This window comes from Puma concolor, chromosome B4 (genome assembly GCF_028749965.1).
Source record: "Puma concolor isolate L17-30 chromosome B4, mPumCon1.1.hap2, whole genome shotgun sequence".
NCBI classification, from domain to species: domain Eukaryota; kingdom Metazoa; phylum Chordata; class Mammalia; order Carnivora; family Felidae; genus Puma; species Puma concolor.
In genome coordinates, this window is record NC_141673.1 from 71159826 (window position 1) to 71181835 (window position 22010).

At 36.6% G+C, this 22010-nt stretch overlaps 1 protein-coding gene and 1 pseudogene across 6 annotated transcripts in view; both read right to left on the reverse strand.

Moving 5' to 3' along the window:
- Positions 1-22010, reverse strand: part of TMEM117 (transmembrane protein 117) — a 497242-nt gene that overhangs the window by 76377 nt on the left and 398855 nt on the right. For all 6 annotated transcript variants that reach the window (XM_086713605.1, XM_086713606.1, XM_025930316.2 and 3 more), the window contains one exon: positions 4485-4644. In XM_086713605.1, the coding sequence (XP_086569731.1) occupies positions 4485-4644 (160 nt within the window). The remainder of the gene's footprint in view (positions 1-4484; positions 4645-22010) is intronic.
- LOC147579212 (putative ATP-dependent RNA helicase DDX5 pseudogene) lies at positions 7427-9695 on the reverse strand (annotated as a pseudogene).

The window sequence follows — 22010 nt, forward strand, 5'->3', positions numbered from 1 at the left end:
TCCATTGTTTTCCTTTTCCAAATTCTTGCTGCCTGCCCTTCTACTCTCATCTCTTTTTTGGAGTTTTGTCCTACTATCCTGTCTATACTGACATCTCTCTTTCTCTTTCTCTATTTTGGGCAGGTGGACTCCTAGGACACTTTTTTTTCTTTGATTACTCTACAATACATTATATTTTTAACTCTTACATATCTTACATATATCTTTTCTTCAATCTAACAAGAGATGAATGGGTGGAACACAATTGCAAATTAAATACTTATGCAATAAACTAGAGGAATATAAAAGCCAAATGGCAAAATTATAAATATTAAACAGATTTTGAGATAATATTTCCTCATAGAAGTGTTTTTTACAATTTACGTCTCATGTTCTGTAGAAATGTGTGATTTATATGAGTCGCATGTTATATTATACTGACATCTGTTTATACCTTAGTTCTAGCGACTTTACTAGAACTGCAGAAAGATGTGATACATCAAATGGTTTTCACAATAAATGTAGAAAATCCTATTTAATAAACATTCATAAAAATAATTATACTTTCTCTACAAGTTTTCAGAATTGACCTACTAACTTTAAGATAAAATCTTTATAGCCGTAATGTCATATTCTAAGGGTTTCTTGTCTTTTTCTTTTTTTTACCAAACATTAAAATATCTTTTGATAGTGTAAGCTGAATTTTTCTACTATTAGAAAAGCCTAGGGTCAATTGCTTTAAAATCACTTAAATAAGTCCAATGAGAGAAAATCTTCTAATGAAATTATTCCCTCCATTTCCACTAATTTTGCTACTTTTCTATTTTTCTTTTGTCTGAAATATATGAATCTAGAATGAAATAGATCACAGTTTAGTTGGCTATGGATTTGTAGGATATTTGTATTATATATTTTTAAATGCCTTGAATATATACATCTTCTGGGGATCTGTTTATTTTACCACTTGCACTAGTTCCTGAAACTTTAACATGATGCTCCCAAAGTGGGGGGGCAGAGTTTGCAGGAGACTCAGTGCTGAAATGTCACTTCTTTATCCTCATCAAGGAGTTATTACTCTAGGCATACTGCTGCCCATGTAAGGCTCTGTGTTAGGGAGACTCCAGGGACAAATAGTTATAAGCTATGGTTCCTGCTCCATAGAGCAGGAAAACAGTGAAATGGTGATTTGTGTCCAGGTGAAAAGTGCTGCAGGAGTTCCAAGGAAGAAAGTGATTACATGGTTTTCATGAGGGGGAATTGGAATGGTCTTCAGCAGTAGGGTCTAGATGACCAGAGCAGGAGGAGACACATCTGGGGAGAAAAAGAAGCTTACAACACCCTGGAATGAGTGTGCTGTGGTCAAGGGCCAAACAATAAGCCCTTTGGTCTGAGGTGGATCTACAGCATAGGATGGTCTGTGGTAGATCTACAGCATAGAATACATGTGAGAAAACACAGCAGGGCCAGATGGTGAAGGGCACTGGGAGCATGCTCTCGGAGTCCTGACTTTATACTTGGACAATGAGGTATCACTTTGGCTGAGAAGAGGCATGTACAACATGACGTTCCAGACTGGAAGTTTATGAGCCTGAGCCGCATAGAGTGTGTGGGACAAGGGGACATGTGGAAGCAGAAGTTTGCATAGGAGATTATTTTACAATAGTATACAGGAGACTCAGGACTGAATACAAGCAGAGAAATGATAAGGAAGGATTCGGCCACAAAAGACATAGCAAAAGAGAAATCAACGGGACTGGCTCACTGACTCAGTACTGGGGGAGAGAGAAAAGGAGTTAAGGGCCCTAACTCTTGGGTCTCTTTCTGGACTTTCCTTCATATTAGACATCAATTAATTTAGCTTTTGAGGCTCAGCATCTCCCTGTTTTTCTGTGGAACTACCTTGCCCCCAGTCACTTCACTGATGGGTGCAGGACAATCCAGTCCTTACAATCCTTTCCCCAGGAATCTAGAATTACACCTGACAACTAGAGTGGTCTCCTGAGGTATTTGCTGTGGCCATTTCCTTCCATATGAACTGGGAAGCTGAGAAAGCTTCTCTGTAATAAGAAAAGAGAAGGAAACTGAAGGGAAAAATTTAAAAAGATGAGAGATGGAGAAAAAAAGCTAGGTCTGGGCTCCCTGGTGCACTTTAGTCTCTGCTTTCATGTGTCCCTAAAATGTAACTGCATCCCTCCTCTCTAATTCTGTACAGCATCCTTATAACACAGTATTACATCCCCCCACTTTGATTAAGCTAGCTTGGCAGGCTTATTGTTACTTGTAGCCAAAATCATCCAAACTGATAGATTCCTCAGCACAAACTCTTCATTGTCGGTCAGTTGGTGCTCTGGCTACTCTCTGAACACTTCAGCGCTTTACTGACTCCACATTTTCGTACCATTTCCTTCATCTAGAATGCTTGCCCCTTCCTAATCCCTGCTGACTCTACCTGTATAAATCCTTACTATCCTTTCTTTCTTCCTTCTCTCCTTATTAAGTACTTTTTGAGTGATTCCATAGTATCTATAAATTGTAATGTTATATTTTTCCACTTCAAGTCCCTGATTTTCGTGACCTCATTGGAAGAGTAACTAAAAAGATACAAAGAGGGTAGAAAGTGATGGATAGTAGGACAAAAATCAGGAAATTTATGCTCTCACATATACAAATTTAAACAATCCAAAGGACAGTGGTCTATTTGCTTACTAATACCTTTGGCTATAAAATGGGTTCAAAGAGGTAGGCCATTTGGCCAAAGCAGATATTTTAGATGAGGAAGTATATCATTCAGGAGTACCAGATGAAAGAAGATAAAAACAGCCTCTGAGGGGCACCTGGGCGGCTCAGTGAGCTAAACAACCAACTCTTGATTTCAGCTCAGGTCATGATCTCATGGTTCTTGGGATCAAGCCCCATGTCAGGCTCTGTGATGACAGTGTGGAGCCTGCTTGGGATTCTCTCTCTCTCCCTTTCTCTCTGCCCCTCCCCCACTCATGTGTACTCTCTCAAAATAAACAAACATTAAAAAAATAAACAGCCTCTGAGGGACACCTGGGTGGCTCAGTTGGTTAAAGCGTCTGACTTTGGCTTAGGTCATGACTTCATGGTTCATGGGTTCGAGCCCTGCATCGGACTGTGTGCTGACACTTCAGAGCCTGGAACCTGCTTCCAATTCTGTGTCTCCCTCTCTCTCTGCCCCTCCCTTGTTCAAACTCTGTCTCTGGCTCTGGCTCTCTCTAAAAAATAAGTAAACATTAAAAAAAAAAAGTCTCTGAACAAGTAATGCAAAATACACTATTTAGTGCTACAAATTTGATTTTATAAATATCCAGAGGAGGTCCTACAGCAAATAAGAGACTGATATGGAACCCACCAATGCTTTCTTACTTTCTCCACTATGCTAAACTATCCCACAGGAAATAAAGAAGAAATACATCAATTTTTAGATGAGACAAACATTTCACTTTATATAATTTTTTAAATCAATAACATATTTTAAACTGTTATCCATTAAAATAGAAATATATTCCAGGAACCATCTTGAACCTAATGCCTGGGCTATATTGTGAAGCAACAGCAATAATAAACTGTTATTCTCTTTTAAGACACTACAGAATATTGCTTATAAAGGCTTCTTTTTGCCTCTAAAATGAGAAAACCAATCTGCTATCTTGTGAAATCTCACATAAATCTGGCACACAGTGGCGTTTACCTTCCCTTCAGCAATTGTGGCCTTTGTTCTGGTAACTTACAATGTCTCAGGAGGGGAAAATCCAAAATTGCCTTATAAAATCAGTATGAAAATGGGCAGCAAATGGATGGACACTTAATGAGCAAGATAAAGTGCCAAGAAATAGTTAATGTTTCTTTCGGCCTCATTCAAAGGAACATTCCTAAGACCCCAAAGCACTCACAGCAGAAGATTACATGAGTGGCACCGGTTAGCGCAACGCTATTGTACAAACAATGTGTTGCTGAGCAGGGCAGAAATATTGTTTACATGAAAATGGAATGATCTCTAGTGAGTACTGAAAGAAAGTGATAATTTCCATAACCAGGAAAAGCATTTTTACATCATTCCATTTCAACCACTATAAAACCCTGAGTTGCTTTGGCAATTGCTTATCCCTGCTTTCCTGGCTTTATATCATCCTCATCTCTGCAGCTTTTCATTTACTAAATGACAGGGTTTTTTGTTGTTGCTTTGCCTTATTTTTTTCCTTGAAATTATGGCAGAAAACACCACCATGCTGTATGGTTTCTCAGGGTCCACCTTCCAATGTTCATACAATGAATTTTTGGTGCTACTTTCACAAAAGCCCAGTTGGCTTATCCTCCCAGTAAAACTGCTGAAACTATGATCAGAAAAGCTCCCCCAATAGCAACTGTAAACTAAGCACTTCTCTACCTTTATGGAGCCTTTCATTCTACATACAGTGTTTGTTATACTGAGAACAAAGCACAGAGCTGTTTCAGTGAGAGAAGGGAAATACAAAAACACTTACCTGCATTACAATGAGGAGGTCAAAGACCAAGATGAAAGAAGCCAGGAATGCTCGGGAAACTTCATCACTGGGCAAAAATCCCCGATTCAGCTTGTCCCAGCTGATCCAGTCAGTTGTAATGACAAGTACAACCACAGAAGTGAGAGTAAACAGAACCGTCCTGCAAGAAACAAGATACTCATTAAAGAACGTTGGACATAATAATATAGACAGTGAAGAGTGTTTGTTATCTGTGCTTTATTAAATGTCTATCCTTTGCCAAGTACCCTTTGCCAAGGCATATTCACCAAAATGAAGATGAACAAAGAAGTAAATTAAGTGCTTTCTTTCAAAAGCAATTAGAAAAAGGTATGATAGCATCTATCCCAAAATTTTCCCTTAAGACCATTAAGGTAATGATTATAGAATAAATAATTAACAACAAAACCATTACAAATGGCCTTGGCTAGTACAATATATGTCCCAACGAGAACACTGGTGTGTACCTCTCATTACATGTACATCATTTACTGACGGTAGTAGACATGCACATGTAAGAACAGAAGGCAGATGGGAAATGGGCAAAATCCAAGCCTTTGGATTTTATTACGTGCTACAAAAGAGAGGGATGGCTAACCAGTCCCATCATCATGCCCAGGGCCTAAGGAGCTCCATGGAAGAACCACCTCTACACACGGACGGTGTAGCCACTTCTCATAGGGCGTGTTTCATAGATGGCTTGTGGCCTAGTGACCTGTCTAGGTCATACCGTTTGATTGCCCATTCCTTGATATAAGATACTAGGGACGTGAGCTTATTTCTTATCTTTGTGGCCCTGTGAAATCTTGCATAATTGTATTGATGGAATTCAATGAATTTTTCTTGGAATTATAACAATTAACAATTAAGGTTTTAAAAAGAATCAAGAGTACTTAAATTAGTCTTTAATATTGACAATCAAATTAAATCTGAACTATGGGCAGCAAAAATTTAATATGCCAGAGGATTATCTGTAACGTAGTTAAACCTCTGCTTTCAGAGCTATATTGGTATCTGGATATTGTTTTGAATTGTAAAAAGGAGTCTATGGCCATACCACCCCAAACACACCTGATTTTGTCTGAATTATAAAAACAAAAATGAAAAAAAAAAACAATTACTTTGAAAATAATCAATCTAAAGAAAGAAAAAAAAGAAGAAACAAGAACATAAAAAAAGATAAAAAAAGAATGGAAGAAAATACACGGAGGTAAAATAAACCTTAGAAGAATACCTACCCATTTTGATAATTAACAAACTTGTTTTTGCCCTCTGATGTTTGATAATAATTGATACAAAAAAACCCACACAATAATATGGACCATCCTAAAATTCTCTTTTCAACTGAACAAAGCACAAATTTCTAAATTTAAATACTGGGTTTGCCTTTTACAACCTCTTATTTGTAATATTTGATATAATGAATATCAAATAAATAATTTGATATAATGAATATAATGAACCCTTCCTTAGATTTCTCCCTCCGTATGAATAAAAAAAGATATATTTAAAACGTTTTTGAAAAATAAAAATGTCTAATAAAATTATTTTATTAAAATTGCAAACTGTCAAAGAATTTGACTCATGATCTCTAAAATATAAATTACAGATTGTCTCTACTACCATTTAGAATATCTTTGATCATTTGTAGAAATTCAAATGGATTAATTAAGAATGGGAGGAATCCTAAATAACTATTACAATTCAAGAGAAATGAAATAGCAAATATTATACAGTCTAACATAAGAATAATGGGATTTTAAACAAATTTTTCTCCAGGTTAAATCAGTTTGTGGTTTTTGATTTTGTTTTTTTCTCTTAGGCAAGTAAAAAGTCTATATATTTAATGCAATAAGAAATCCCTGGATGGCATATTAGTCCAACAATAGCACTCAAAACAAAGCTCCTTTTATCTTCCTTCTCCTCCATCTTTAATATGACTTTCACCCTTATTATGGTAAGATGGTTTCTCTATCACCAGACATTTCATCCAGTCAGGCATTAAGACAGGAGTAAATGCCCAAAAGACATTCCAGTGGATCTGCTTCTTTCTTTTTTTAATGCCAGTATAGTTAATATATAGGGTTATATTAGCTTTAGGTGCACATTATGTTGTTCAACAATTGTATACACTATTCAGTGCTCATAATAAGTGTACCCTTAATCACCTATTTCACCCATCCCTCACCCATCTCCCCTTTGGTAACCATCAATTTGTTCTCTATAGTTAAGAGCCTGCTTTTTTGGTTTGTGACTTTTTTACTTTTTCTTTATTTGTTTTATTTCTCAAATTCTACACGAGTGAAATCATATGGTGTTAGTCTTTCTCTGACTGACTTATTTCACATAGCATCATACCCTCTGGATCTATACATGTTGCTAATGGCAAGATTTCATTCCTTCTTAAGGCTGAGTAATGTTCCATTGTATATATATGCCACCTCTTCTTTATCCATTCATCAATCAGTGAACACTTGGGCTGCTTCCATGATTTGACTATTGTAAATAATGCTGCAATAAACATAAAGGTGCATATATCTTTTTGAATTAGTGGTTTTATATTCTTTGTGTAAATACCCAGTAATAAAATTACTGGATCATATACATGGTAATTCTATTTTTAATTTTTTTGAGGAAGGTCTATACTGTTTTCCACATTGGCTGCAACAGTTTGCATTCCCACCAAAAGTACAAGAGGGTTCCGTTTTCCCCACACCCTTCCCAACATTTGTTGTTTCTTGAGTTTGTGATTCTAGCCATTCTGACAGGTGTGAGGTGATATCTCATTGTAGTTTTGATTTACATTTCACTGATGATTAGTGATGTTGAGCATCTTTTCATGTGTCTATTGGCCAGCTATATGTCTTTGGAGAAATATCCATTCATGACTTCTGCCCAGTTTTTTTTTTTTTTCAGTCTTCAAATATTTTTTATTGGAAGGCCATGCGTTGCCTTCATTTATTGTATTTCAAATCACTGTACATTTACTTGTGAAAACACTGCCTGCATTTTCTAGTACAAAAAAAACCTAAAAATTGTTTCAGGAATGTAGAGAAATATCCAACTTAAATAGCGAAAAAGTGCACCATAATTACTGCTGCACTGCAGTCATTTCTGCATTTCCCAGGTTTCTTAAATAACTATCTTGTCTGATAACACACAATATAAAGAGCAATTATGAAAAACAGACATTTACATATACTTCTAAAGTCTTATTGAGAATATCCTGTTGGCATTGGATAACCAATCATAGGTGCAGCTGCAGTAGCAGGATATGCATATGCCTGTTGGTTCATACCATTGTGCATATTTGGAACGTTACTTCCATATTGCTGAGTGCTATCATAACCGTTCTGGTAAGTCCCTGTTGGATTACCAGTCCTAAAACTGGTCTGTATACCAGCAGACACAAAATTACTTCCAAAGCTCCCATTGGTGTAATTTGCAGCACTGTAAACACCATTCTGAGTTTTTGCCCCAAAATCTCTCTTAAGCAGACTAGAATAACCTCGGTCATAATTTTCCCTGTCTCTAAAGGTATTAAATCCACCCCTTTTGCCCGCAGAGTATCTGTCCCGACGGTCATCCTTCATGCCTCCTCTACCCCTGGAACGACCTGAACCTCTGTCTTCGACCAACTGAAGCAACTTGGGATTAATTGCTTGATTAGCTTCACGAAGCACAGAGATAAGGTCGCTCACTTGCTTTATGTTATTAGGTGTAAAGAAAGTGTATGATGTGCCTGTTTTGGTACTGCGAGCAGTTCTTCCAATTTGATGAATATAATCCTCTGAGGAGTTAGGGTAGTCATAATTGATGACAAATTTCACATCTTCCACATCTAGCCCTCTGGAGGCCACATCTGTAGCAATCAGAATAGGAGCTTTTCCATGTTTCAATTCATTTAGAACCCAGTCACGTTCCTGTTGACTCTTGTCACCATGGATACCCATGGCGGGCCACCCGTCTCTCCTCATTTTTCTAGTAAGCTCATCACATCTTCTTTTGGTTTCAACAAAAACAATGGTTTTATTCTCCTTCTCACTCATGATCTCTTCCATTAGACGAATAAGTTTTTCATCCTTTTCTACGTCATGACATACATCCACAATCTGAAGAATATTGTGGTTTGCACTCAGTTCTAGTGCACCAATGTTTATGTGAATGTAGTTTTTCAGGAAATCTTCAGCAAGCTGTCTTACTTCTTTTGGCCAAGTTGCACTCCACGTTAGGGTTTGCCTATCAGGTCTTATCTGATCCACAATCTTCCTTATTTGGGGTTCAAAGCCCATATCAAGCATTCTGTCTGCTTCATCAAGGACAAGGTAGGTGGTTCTTCTCAGATTGGTTTTCCCACACTCCAAAAAGTCAATCAGTCTTCCAGGTGTTGCAATACAGATTTCCACACCTCTCTCCAAATCACGAATTTGTGGTCCCTTTGGAGCACCACCATAGATGCAAGTGGACTTCAAGCGACATGCTCTACAGTATTCAGCAGCTACTTGCTGTACTTGTTGGGCCAGTTCCCGAGTTGGTGCCAGCACCAAGCAAATAGGCCCATCACCTCTCTTTAGGAATGGCTGATGATTGATGTGGACGATAGCAGGCAGCAAATAAGACAACGTTTTCCCGGATCCAGTCTGTGCTACTCCAACCATATCCAATCCACTTAGAGCAACGGGCCATCCCTGAGCTTGAATAGCAGTGGGCTCAGTAAAATTCTGTCTTGCAATGACATCCATTACGTTAGCAGGGAAGTTCGCTTCATAAAAATTCAGAACTGGCTTTGGGCAGTTGTGACCTCTAACCGTAATTTCCTTACTCCTTCTGTATGTCTCCACCTCTTGTGCTGTGCGCCTAGCCAAATCAGGGTGCTCTTGATAAAAATTCTTCTCAAATTTGGGCAGCTCATCAAGATTCCACTTCTTTTTGACTAGTTTTTCCCCAGGGTTTCCAAACTTCTTTCCAGATAGGGGCCCTGCCCTACTTCCCCCAAATCGAGGTGCACCAAACCCTCGATCCCGGCCGCGGTCTCGGTCACTCGAATAACCCGACATGGCGTCAATGGTTGCGGTTGGCGGGGAACGAAATGGAGAGAATCGGATGCGACGAGTCGCTGCGGGTGGCTTTGGCGACAGCAAAGCCTTGCGGGGGCGGCAGCGGCGGAGGAGCTGCGATGACTGAGGCCGGAGCTGCGATGACTGAGGCCGGAGCTGCTCAACGAGAGACCGGTGGAAATGAATGAGGTGGTGCCCAGTTTTTAATTAGATTATTTGGGTGTTGAGTTTTACCAGTTCTTTGTATATTTTGGATACTAACTTTTTAAAAATTTTGTAATGTTTATTTATATAGTTTTGAAAGAGAGATTGAGAGGACAGGTTGGGGAGGGACAAAGAGAGAGAGGGAGATACAGAATCTGAAGCAGGCTTCAGGATCTCAGCAGTCAGCACAGAACTGGACATGGGTTGGAACCCAGAAACCATGAGATGACTTGAGCCAAAGTCGGACACTTAACCGACTGAGTCACCTGGGTACACCAGGATATTAACCTTTTATTAGACATGTCATTTGCAAATATCTTCTTCCATTCAGTAGGTTGTCTTTCAGTTTTTTGATTGTTTCCTTTGCTGTGCAGAAACTTTATATTTTGATGTAGTCCCAATAGTTTATTTTTGCTTTTATTTCCCTTGCTTCAGGAGACATACCTAGAAAAATGTTGCTACAATTGATGCCAAGAAGTTACTGCCTATGCTCTCTTCTAGGATTTTTATGGTTTCAAGTCTCACATGTAGGTCTTTAATCCATTTTGAGTTTATTTTTGTGTACGGTGTGTATGGTGTAAGCACATGATCCAGTGTCATTTTTTTTTTTTTTTTTGCATGTAGCTGTCCAATTTTCCCAACACCATTTGTTGAAGAGATTGTCTTTTTCCCATTGCATGCTCTTGCCTTCTTTCTTCAAGATTAATTGACCACATAATTTTGGGTTTGTTTCTGAGCTGTCTCTTCTCTTTCCTTGATTTATGTGTCTAATTTTGTGCCAGTACCATACCATTTTGATTACTAAAGTTTTGTAGTGTATCTTGATATCTCGGATTGTGATAGTTCAGTTTTCTTCTTCCTTTTCAAGACTGCTTTGGCTACTTGAGGTCTTTTATGGTTCCATACAAATTTCAGGATTATTTTTTCTAGTTCTGTGAAAAATACTGTTAGTATTTTGACAGGGATTGCATTAAATCTGTAGATTGCTTTGGATAGCATGGCCATTTTAAAAATATTTGTTTTTCCAATCCATGAGCATAGAATATCTATTTTTTGTGTGCTCTTCAATTTCATTTATCAGTGTTTTGTATTTTTCAGAGTACAAGTCTTTCACTTCCTTGATTAAGTTTATTCCTAGGTATTTTATTTTTTGGTGCAATTGTAAATGAGATTTTCTTAATTTCCTTTTTCTTTATTATTATTATACAGATTTCTGTATATTGATTTTGTATCCTGCAAACTTACTGAATTCATTTATTAGGTCTAGTAGTGATTTGGTGGAGTCATTAGGGTTTTCTATATATAGTATCATGTCATCTGCAAATAGTGAAAGTTTTATTTCTTCCTTACCAATATGGATGCCTTTTATTTCTTTTTCTTATCTGATTGCTGTGGCTAGGCTTCCTATGTTGAATAAAAGTGATGAAGTGAACATCCTTGTCTTGCTCTTGATCTCAGGTGAAAAGCTCTCAGTTTTTCCACACTGAGTTATGATGTTAGCTGTGGGTTTTTCATATATGGCTTTATTATGTTGAGATATGTTCTCTCTAAATCTACTTTGATAGTTTTTATCATGAAAGGATGTTGTACTTTGTCTAATGTTTTTTTTCACCTAATGATAATATGGTGTAGCATGTTGATTTGTTAATATTAAACAACACTTGCTTCCCAGGAATAAATTCCACCTGATCATGGTGAATGATTTTTTAAATATATTGTTGGTTTTTGTTTGCTATATTTTTGCATCTGTATTTATCAGAGATATCAGAGATATCTCTGTCTCTCTCTTTTTTTTAAGAGTCTAGCTAAAGGTTTATCAATTTTGTTGATCTTTTCAAAAAGCCAGATCCTGGACTCACTGATATGTTCTATTGTTTTTTTAGTTTCTATTTTGTATATTTCTGCTCTAACATTTATTATGTCCTTCCCTTGACTGATTTTGGATTTTGTTTGTTTCTCCTGCTGTAGATCCTTTAAGTGTTAGGTTAGGTCATTTATTTGAAATTTTCTTGCTTCTTGAGGTAGGCCTGTATTGCTATAAACTTCCCTCTTAGAACCTCTTTCGCTTAATCCCAAAGATTTGGACTATTATGTTTTAATTTTTATTTGTCTCCATGTATTTTTTGATTTCCTCTTTGATTTCTTGGTTGACCCATTCATTGTTTAGTACCATGTTATGTAGCCTTCATGTATTTGTGCTCTATCTAGGTCGTGTGTGTGTGTGTGGTTGATTTCTAGTTTTATAACATTGTGGTCAGATGCATGGTATAACTTTGATCTTTCTGAATTTGTTGAGACTTGATTTGTGTCTTAACATGTAGTCTATTCTGGAGAATGATCAGTGTGCACATGAAAATAATGTACATTATCCTATTTTAGAATGGAATGTTCTGACTATATCTGTTAAATCCATTTAGTACAAAATATCATTTAAGGCCCCTGTTTTCTTATTGATTTTCTGTTTGGATGATCTATCCATTGATGTAAGTGGGTGTTAAATTCTCCTAGTATTTTTGTATTACTACTGAGTAGTTCCTTTTTGTTTGTTATTAACTGTTTTATGTATTTCGGTGCTTTCATATTGGGTGTATAAATATTTATAATTGTTATATCTTTTGTTGCGTTGTTCCCTTTATTATTATATAGTGTCCTTTTTGTCTCCCATTACAGTCTTTGTTTTTTAGTATATTTTGTCCCATATAAGTATTGCTATCCTGGTTTTCTTTTCACTTTCATTTGCATAATAAATCCTTTCCCTCTATTCATTTTCAATCTGTATGTGCCTTTAGGTCTGAAATGAGTCTCTTGTAGGCAGCCTATAGATACGTCTTGCTTTTTCATCCATTCCCTCACCCTTTGTCTTCTGTTTAGAAAATGTAGGCCATTTACATTCAAAGTAATTATTAATAGGTATGTACTTATTGCCATTTTGTTACTTGTTTTATGGTTGTTTTTAAAGTTCTTCTCTGTTCCTTCTTTCTCATGTTCTCTCACAGTTTTCTGGCTTTCTCTGGTGATATACTTAGATTCCTTTGTCTTCATTTTTGCATATCTATTATTGTTGTTTTATCTGTGGTTACCATTAGGTTTGTATATGACATCTTATGCATATAGCTGTCTATATTAAGTTGATGGTCACTTAAGTTTGTCTCATTCTTTACTCCTTTCCCATCCATGTTTTATGTATATGGTGTCATATTTTACATCCTTTATTTTGTGAATCCCTTGATCAAGTTTTATAGATATACTTAATGGTTTTGTGCTTCTTTTCTTAATCCTATTTGTGGTCTTTCTTTTTGACTCTTTGAGTCTGTTTAGTATTTTTGTAGAACAAGTTTAGTGGTCACGAATTCCTTCAACTTTTTTTGTCTGCAAAATTCTTCATCTCTCCTTCTATTCTGAATGATACTTTTGTTGGATACACTATTCTTCATTGCAAGTTTTTCTCTTTCAACACTTTGAATACATCATGTCACTCCCTTCTGTCCTGCAAAGTTTCTGTTGAACAATCTGCTGATAGCCTTATGGGGTCTCCTTTATATGTAACTTTTTGTTTCTCCTACTGCTTTTTAAAATTCTCTCTTTATCACTACTTTTTGCCAGTTTAATTACAACTTATCTTGGTATGGACCACCTTGGGTTGATTCTTTTGGGGGCTCTCTGTACCTCCTAGATTTAGATATGTTTCCTTCCCCAAATTCAGGAAATTTTCAGCTATTATCTCTTCAAATAAATTTTCTGTTTCCTCTTCTCTCTCTTCTTCTAGGTTCCTTACAATGTAAATGTTATTATGCTTTATGGTGTCATTGAGTTCCAGAATCCTATTTTCATTTTTCATTATTATTTTTTGTCTCTCCTGTTAAGCTTGACTGATTTTCATTTATTCTGTCCTCCAAGTTACTGATCCATTCTGTTTCCTCTAGTTTACTATTTATCTATGTAGTTAGTGTATTTTTGATTTCAGTTACTTAGTCCTTCACCTTTGATTGGTTCTTTTTGATGTTTTCTGTATCTTTGTTGAGGATCTCAATGAAGTCCTCCATTCTTTTCTCAAATCCAGTGAGTATATGTATAACCATTACTTTAAATTCTCTATCAGGCATATTATTTATATCTGTTTTGTTTAGCTCTCTTGCTGTGATTTTGTCTCATTTTTTCATTTGAGACATATTCCTCTGTCTCCGCATTTTGTCTAACTTTCTTTGTCTGTTTCTCTGTGTTAGGAAAGTCAGCTACATCTCCTGTTCTTCAACATAGAGGCCTTATGATGAAGAGGTCCTGTAGTGTAAGGTCCCTGTTCACAAGAACCTGGTGCTTCAGGAGTATCCTCTGTGTGTATTTTGGATGAGCCATGTTTGCCTTTAGTCTGCAATGGCTCACTTTGCCTATTGTGGACAAGATTTGGTACCTGTGGCCAGTCTGGGGCTGCCTTGAGCTTAAGTTGAATCAGACTAAGTATATGCCAGAGATGCAATAGCACTGAACTACAGGGTGCTTTCCCTCTGTTGTCCCCTGAGAAACTTTTGTTGGTGGCAGGGCCTGCAGTCAGACCAGATGTCTGCCCCTAGTCCACTGTTGGGGAAGCAGTTGGACTGGTTATCTTCCCCTCTCCTTGGGGCAGAAGTAGTTCTGGCCACTGCTGGGGCTGTTTGCATACTGCCAGGCTTGTGGCACTGGTTTGCATTGGCTGTGGCCAAGGGTATATTGGAGGGAGTGTGGCATGTGGTGCCAGCAAGGTCCATGCTCATCCACTGAGGGAGAGGATCTGCAGCCACCAGGGAAAAACTCCTGCCAGGCCAGCTGGGTTGGAGGGAGTAGATCCACAGAGGTGCACATGGGCAGTGTGCACTGTTAGCAAGCTAGGTGGAGAGTGTTGCTTGGTGCTGTTTCCTGAAGGTGTTCTTGTATCTAGGCTGGGGGTGCCCAGGAGGGAAATGCTGTCCACTAGTTCTTCTGTTCTTAGAGGGGTCTCCAAAAGATCCCTGTCTCTCCAGAACATGCTGTGAGATTAGTAATTAATCTCCTTCCCATGCATGCCAGGTTATTCAAACTGCTGCTTCTATGCTGTATCTCAGTGGGACTGTTTGTTGTGTTGTCTCTTTACAGGTGGGGACTCTGTCCTCCTGGCTCTCCCAGAGACTAGCCTGCTGATTTCTGATGTTTCAGATTTTAAGCCCCACTGATTGTTAGGCCCCTCTGGTTTTCAAAGCCAAATGTTATACAAATTTGTCTTCCCTGTTTGGGTCCCTGGTGCCAGGGATACTTGACAGGTCTGCTCCTTTCCCCTCTCCATACTCCCTGTGCCCCTCCCTTCTGGGGACAGTCATGCAGGTCCCTTTGTTCCTAGACCATGTCTCCACCTTTCCTATCCTCTTTGATATTGCCTCTTCTCTACATTTAGCTGTGGAGAGTCTGTTCTGCCAGTCTTCAGATCATTTTCTGCTTTATTTACACTGATGTGTTGTTATCTAGTTGTATGCATGGAATGAGGTGAGCTTAGGACCCTCCTACTCCATCATCTTCCCCAGAAGGCTACAGGCTAGTATTTTTAATATCATCCCTGTACTTTTTTCCCAAGAGATACCAAGATCTCCTTTTGTGGAGACAGTTGATTACATAGGAGTTCATACTCTAACATTACCTCATTGGTCTAAATATGTAAACTGGTAATGTAATGTAATGTAATGTAAAATTAAATATTCATTAAGAGGCACATTTTTAGGTGTCAAAATCTGGGAGTTTGGAATAAGTGTCTGCTGAGCTAACAGAAACCTCTTATATTTCAAGATTTACAAAGGAGTTAGTCATGCTAATAATCTCATTATGAATAAAGTTATTAAAGTTAACCATTAAAACATTTTGGTACTTGAAATTTATCATAATGCCTGTTGTGTGAGAGCTTCCTAAGTTCATCTTTTGGACATTCGCTTTATTTGATACATTTTCAATTATCCAATATGTAATACCTGTTCTAAGAGCTTTTCATAGATGTCTTCCTGGCTTTATTAAGTAATTCTGTTTTGAGAAAGAGTATTGCTACACATATCAAGAAAAAGTTACTGGTGATACTTTATCACTCCAAAGGGAAATTAAAGGAAACATTCTGCCTAATATTTAATATTTACTACTATAAAAAGAATAAAAATGGCAATCATTAAATATGAAGGCATACAGCTCAAGACAGTTCTAAAAATAAAGTCTCAAGAGAATGGAAAAAAGAAAAAAAAAAAAGCAGGACCAAAACACATTAATTAGTCATTCCACTTAGTCCCTTCTCTAGATAGAACTCTAGAAGCAAATGTACTGCATGTCTTTTGTTTTTCTCAGCCACTTCTTATAAAATTGTTAGACTTTACCATGCTATGACAATTCAGTCAGAACACCTGTTTAAAAGAGCCATGACTCAGGTTCTACAATAACAGTCACTTTTATGTGAAACTGCTACAAAGAAAATAGTAATGGTAGCAAATTACTATTACAGTTATGTGCCACTTATAATATGCCAAGCATTGGCATAAGCACTTTACACAAATTAACTTATGTAACTTATATAATCCTTACAACCCTATTGTCACCACCCCCAATTTAAGTGCAGAAGCTCACGGAAAGTTCAAATAACTTGACCTGAGTTACAGACTTTAAAAGTTACATGAAATATAAGATATGAGTGATATGAGATGATTCACATCCAGGCTGACTTAGAATAGTCTGTGTGATAACCACTGTACAGATTGCCTCTCATAGGAAGCTATTGAATATTATCCTTCTGTAACTGTGTAGCAAGGATTTCATTTATTTTACTTTTTTATTACAAGTATAATATTGGAAAATTACCATCCAGAAATACTTCACATTGAAATGTAAAACTGACACAGACTGACAAGAACTGGTAGGCAACAGTTAAAAGGAATATTTTCGTGGCAGTAAAAATGGAACCTCCTAAATGCTGGCCATCAATGCAACATTCTCAGGTTTTTATTTAACCAATATGATTGAAAAGATGTTTACTCTGGACCATGATTCTTGGGGAGTTCCAGCTTCTCTTTTAAGTAGCATCCAATTAAACAATTATCTGGATTATTTCCTTTCAGGCTGTAGCCAACACCAGCAGGACATACTGGCTCATCAATTTCACTGTCTGGTTTCTGGCCACTAGTCAAATGGAAAAAAACTCATACATAATTATCAGCTTGAGTAGTTAGTCTCAATTTCATGTTTTCAGATTTCTAGTTTGTTTACTTTTCCTCAATTATTGCTAATTCCGCTTAGATTAATAAGAGTTAGAATGTGAGACCAAGAAGGGTTAACAGAGCTTTTTTTTTTTTAAGTTTTTATTTAAATTCTGTTTAGTTAACATATTGTGTAATAGTGGTTTCAGGAGTAGAATTTAGTGATTCATTCATTACTTACCCAGTGCTCATCACAAGTGCCCTTCTTAATACTCATCACCCATTTAACCCCTTAACAGACCTTTTCTAATCCAGCCATTACCAACCTCTGGGTGGGCTTGTGGGAACCACAGAATTGTTGGTAAGGAAGTGTATGTTTGTATATGCACTAAGAGTCATTGGTAAAGTGCACAAATAAAATGTTTCCAGAGAGGTTAGGGGACTTGCTCCTGTCACACAGACTGCCAGTGACAGCACTATAATGAGAATCTGTGGATTCTGAGGACTCCTCCTATAGCAAACCATTTTCTCTCTTCAGCTGAAAATCTTCAGATATCCTCAAAAATGTAATATCGTCTTGATCTTATCTGGAAACTTACTCATTTTACACCTTACTCAAATATCTATTATATTTGGGGAATCAGAGACAGAGTAGAGCATGTAAGTAAATCCACTTAATCCTCAAATAGTGGTTTAATTCATAGTCCTAACCACTTCTTCACCGTAACTTCTGGATTTTTAAAAATCCTGAACTTCTATTTCAAGTAAATACATTAGGTAATATTGTTGTCCTTCTTCCATTTATAACCATTTTGATATATTTATTGCATAGTCAAATAGCTTGAAAGCAGGCATTAAATGAAGACAGAGAAGAACTTACATTAGGTCCTAAGGTCTAATACACTTAGGGTTAACTATCACACAATTTCATCTTAATAAAACCAGGTAGCAGGAATGTACAGAATCTCCTAATACAAGCTGAGCCAAACAGGGGTGCCTGGGTGGCCCAGTCGTTTAAGGGTCTGACTTTGGTTTAGGTCATGATCTTGCAGTTTGTGAGTTTGAGCCCTGCTGACAGCTCAGAGCCTGGAGCCTGCTTAGGATTCTGTATCTCTCTCTCTCTCTGCCCCTCCCCAGCTTGCACTCTTTCTCTCTCTCTCAAAAATAAATAAACATTAAAAAATTTTTTTAAAAGAATTTGAGCCAAACAAACTTGCCTAAATTTGGCCATGCTTTATCCGACTAGAAATAGAATTTCATTTGCTTCAACATAATTATGTTTTTATGTGTTTTAATATATTAGTTATTACTCATGCTCTAAAATGTCTATAATCTTTTATTCCAGCCATGAATATCATATTCTTTTCTGATCATGCTACCCAATTATTATAACATCTAAAGGGAAATAAAAATCACTTTTATTTCTTTTTACACAATGTTGAAACTCAACCAAAACAAGTCAGATCATGTTTCATAATTTCTCATAGCAAACTAAAAATCTGGTAATCCTATTAAAGATTAAAGGTTTAAGGTTACCACTACAATAAAAGAATTATTGGCTCAAGACAGAAAATTTAATTTTACTATTAATGTATGATATTTCAAAGTGCCAAATATATGAAATGAAATGTGACATGGCAATGTAACTTAAAAAGATTTAATATTATAATTTCTAACCATGTTGTTTAGAGAGAAAAAATACAAGCAGACATTAGCAGAGTGCTTTCCTTCACTTTTCACTGAAAAACTGAGAGCCAATTCAAACATCCAGTTCCCCTGTGAACACTAAGTACCAGCACAAATAAGTCACAGATGGCCATGAGAGAATGCCAACTCCTTTCATTTTGCTTGTTTTAATTATCAAGGTTGTCATTGCCACTCTGAGAAAACCATCGATACTTGGGTCTTCAAGCCAGTTCCCATCCCGAAATATGTGTTTACTCAGCACTGTAGCCTAGTGATGAAATCAAGGAAGTTGGTAAGGAAATGGTTTAGTGTCCTTCTGCTCTCCTATTGAGATCAGGAAGCAGCAAGGGAATACAAAGGTAATGTTTGCTAAGTGACCTAGTGAAAGAGCACAGATTTTCCATATGGCTTTTATTAAGAAAATGTCACTGCCAGTTCTTGGCCAAACTGAACACATTTGTTAAGATAGGATTCCTGAGAAAGGAGATGCAGTTATTAACTCAACTTGTTTGTGGCTTCATTGGGATCTGGAGTCTGCAAAGGAAAGTATTGGCTCTACTATTCTCTATTAAACTATACATTTATGTGTTATTTATCTTTGTATCTCCTTATTACTCCATGAAGAGAAGTGCCCTAACTGACTACACAGGAGCTCAAAAAGGGCTGAGAAATTGAAATGAGCAAACAACCTGGTAACTCTGAAAGGTCTGAAAGGACTGAAAGGTCTGAAAAAGACGCCTCTGGGTTGGGGCATTTGGCCATGCATATTGTAATTTGTGTGAGAAGCGTCCCGACATCCTAATCATATAAACAATGTCCCTTGCAGTTCTTCAGTGTCCAACCACTACAGCTTACGTGGCATCCTGAACATCAGTGATCTTAACATAAGAGGTGGCAAGTGAAATGACTGTATCTTTTTAGTGGCTTGAATTCTTCTACTTATGTCTGAGTGATGTTGGTTTACCTAGAGTTATCTGCAAGTAGAATACTGATATAGAGCATATTTAGTCTTGGTCAGGAGAAAGGATTTGTGTCTCATAATTTTGGTTGTGGAATAGAACATATGTTTTAGGAAAATCATACTGAGCAGACTGCAAAGTCTAGGATATGGGCTGTGTCATTTATTACTGATTACTAATGACTGGCACATTTAAAAAACAGTTAAAAAACAATTGAATAAATAAATAAATCTATTTAACCTGGAGAAGATGTTTGTTTCTCACCTTTTATGAAGCTCAGATATTACTGCAATTGATAATATTTCCTACAGTGTTTGTGGAGTTTCCAAAGAAATAATTCAATGCAATAAAAAAATTATGTTTCATAAACATAATGGGCATGTTAATCCTGTATGTCTTTTAGCAGGATTGAGCCCAGCCCCAATTTTTCTTCCTCGTGAATTACCTTATACCTATGAAATAATTCACCTATTTAATAGAGGAAAACATATGAGACATACTTTATTAATTAATTTCCCTGGGTATAAAATATTACCACAAATTCAGTAATGAAAGTGATAATAAAGATAGGATTATAGATATATACCCATCAACTATAGCTAATGCAAATAAGAACTATATCCACTATTGTTTAATGAAAGTAAAATGATGGCTATGATATTCCCAGCATACTTTTGACTTTTACAAATACAAAGGAGAAATTTTAAACTAAACATACCAAGCTGTATATTTTCCTGTTGTTAACTTTGCTTTTTGAAAAATAAGAAAGACTAGGGTCTTGTCAAGTGGGAGTGAGTAGGATTAAAGTATGTTTTATTTTATTTTAAAAATAGGATGGATTATAAGTTAAAAAATTTTTGAGTAAAATTTTGTGACTTTTCTGAAGCCAAGATGTTTGCATAAGTCAAAACCAAGGCCAAGAATACATTTTGAGTATCATCCTAAACATCATTTGAAAAGGATGTATCATCAGGAGATTCTCCATTGGGAAGAATATGTTTAGAACTCTCCACAAGTAGCCCTGTAAGAAAGAATCTTTTCAATAACCTTGGGCACATGGTATAATGGCTACAAAAGTAGATATTATGAACATAAAATACTTTTCTCTAATGAAAGAAGGCTAAAATAGATAACAGGTACAGAAAATTTCCCTAAAGTTGTACAAAAATATCTTAAGGAAGTAATGTCATATGACAATGGAAGATCAAAATATTAGCATTGGAATTCATAAGAGACATACTTCATTCTTGAATTCTAAGGGAAAGGATTTTAAAACTTATCTAAAGCTTTATTACTGCAGATATATAGGTAGCTTCTCTTGGGAACTTGTGAAGAATCTTTGATTTATTTAAGAATAATTCAGGAAAAAAAATATACTGCTTCACTCAAAAATAAGGTAAGAGCATGCTGGCACTAGTGATCAAAGGACTGACTCATAAGTTTAATTTAATTAATAATTAATTTCTGGCATTACAAACCAGATCATCAACCTTGTCTGGCCAACCCAATGATGAATTTTGAGGCCATATATAAGTGTAGTTTCAATCAAGAATTTAGAAAGTACCTTGATAGAAAATGCTATTTCGGGTAATGTACAAGATTGAAAAACAGTTATTGTGTTTTGAATAAGAAAGTTATATTGTAATGCATGCAGAGGCAGAGAATTCAAGAAACATTTGTTGAGCATTTTTTGTGCCAAAGGCGCACAGCTAAGCTGAAGGGACACAGGAATGATCTCTGCCCTTAAGGAATTTGTTGCCAGTTGAAGGATGCCAGTATATAGAAAACAATCATATCCAAAGTTAAGTAAGAACCATGATACTATGGAAGTTTGCAGGAATATCCCATTTTTTAATTTAGGTATGCAGAGTAGCTGGGAGGCTTAATGGAGTTAAACCTAAAAGATGAATAGATTTCTACAGTGGAAATAATACTGTAGGAAAAAAACAAATTTGAAAGCAATATGGAAATGGCAGTGGGTGGGTACTGAAACATGGAGCAAAAGTGGTAGATGCTGACACAGTTTCCAGATTGTGTGACTAAAGGGACTGTGATGCCATTAACTGAAGGGAGAAACATGAAGGAAAGAAGAAATGAAATACTGTGAATTCTGTTTTGAACACAGTGTTGAGTTGAAGAGGCTGACAGGACATCTATACAGGAATGAACAATAATAGCTGGAGATACGAATCTGGGCCAAAGGAAAGTCAAGTCCTGAATTTTGATTCATTAAAATACAAGTAATCATTAAAGTCACAGAGATGAATATGAATTTTTAGGTACAAAAATAAAAATGAAAAAGATAATAGGAATATCAAGAACAGAATCTTGAAGATCACCTATTTTTATGGTGTATCCAGAGAAGGATGGAGACTGGTAAGGCCAGAGACATATGGAGTGATATATAAAGAGATCCAGAAGAAAACAATACTA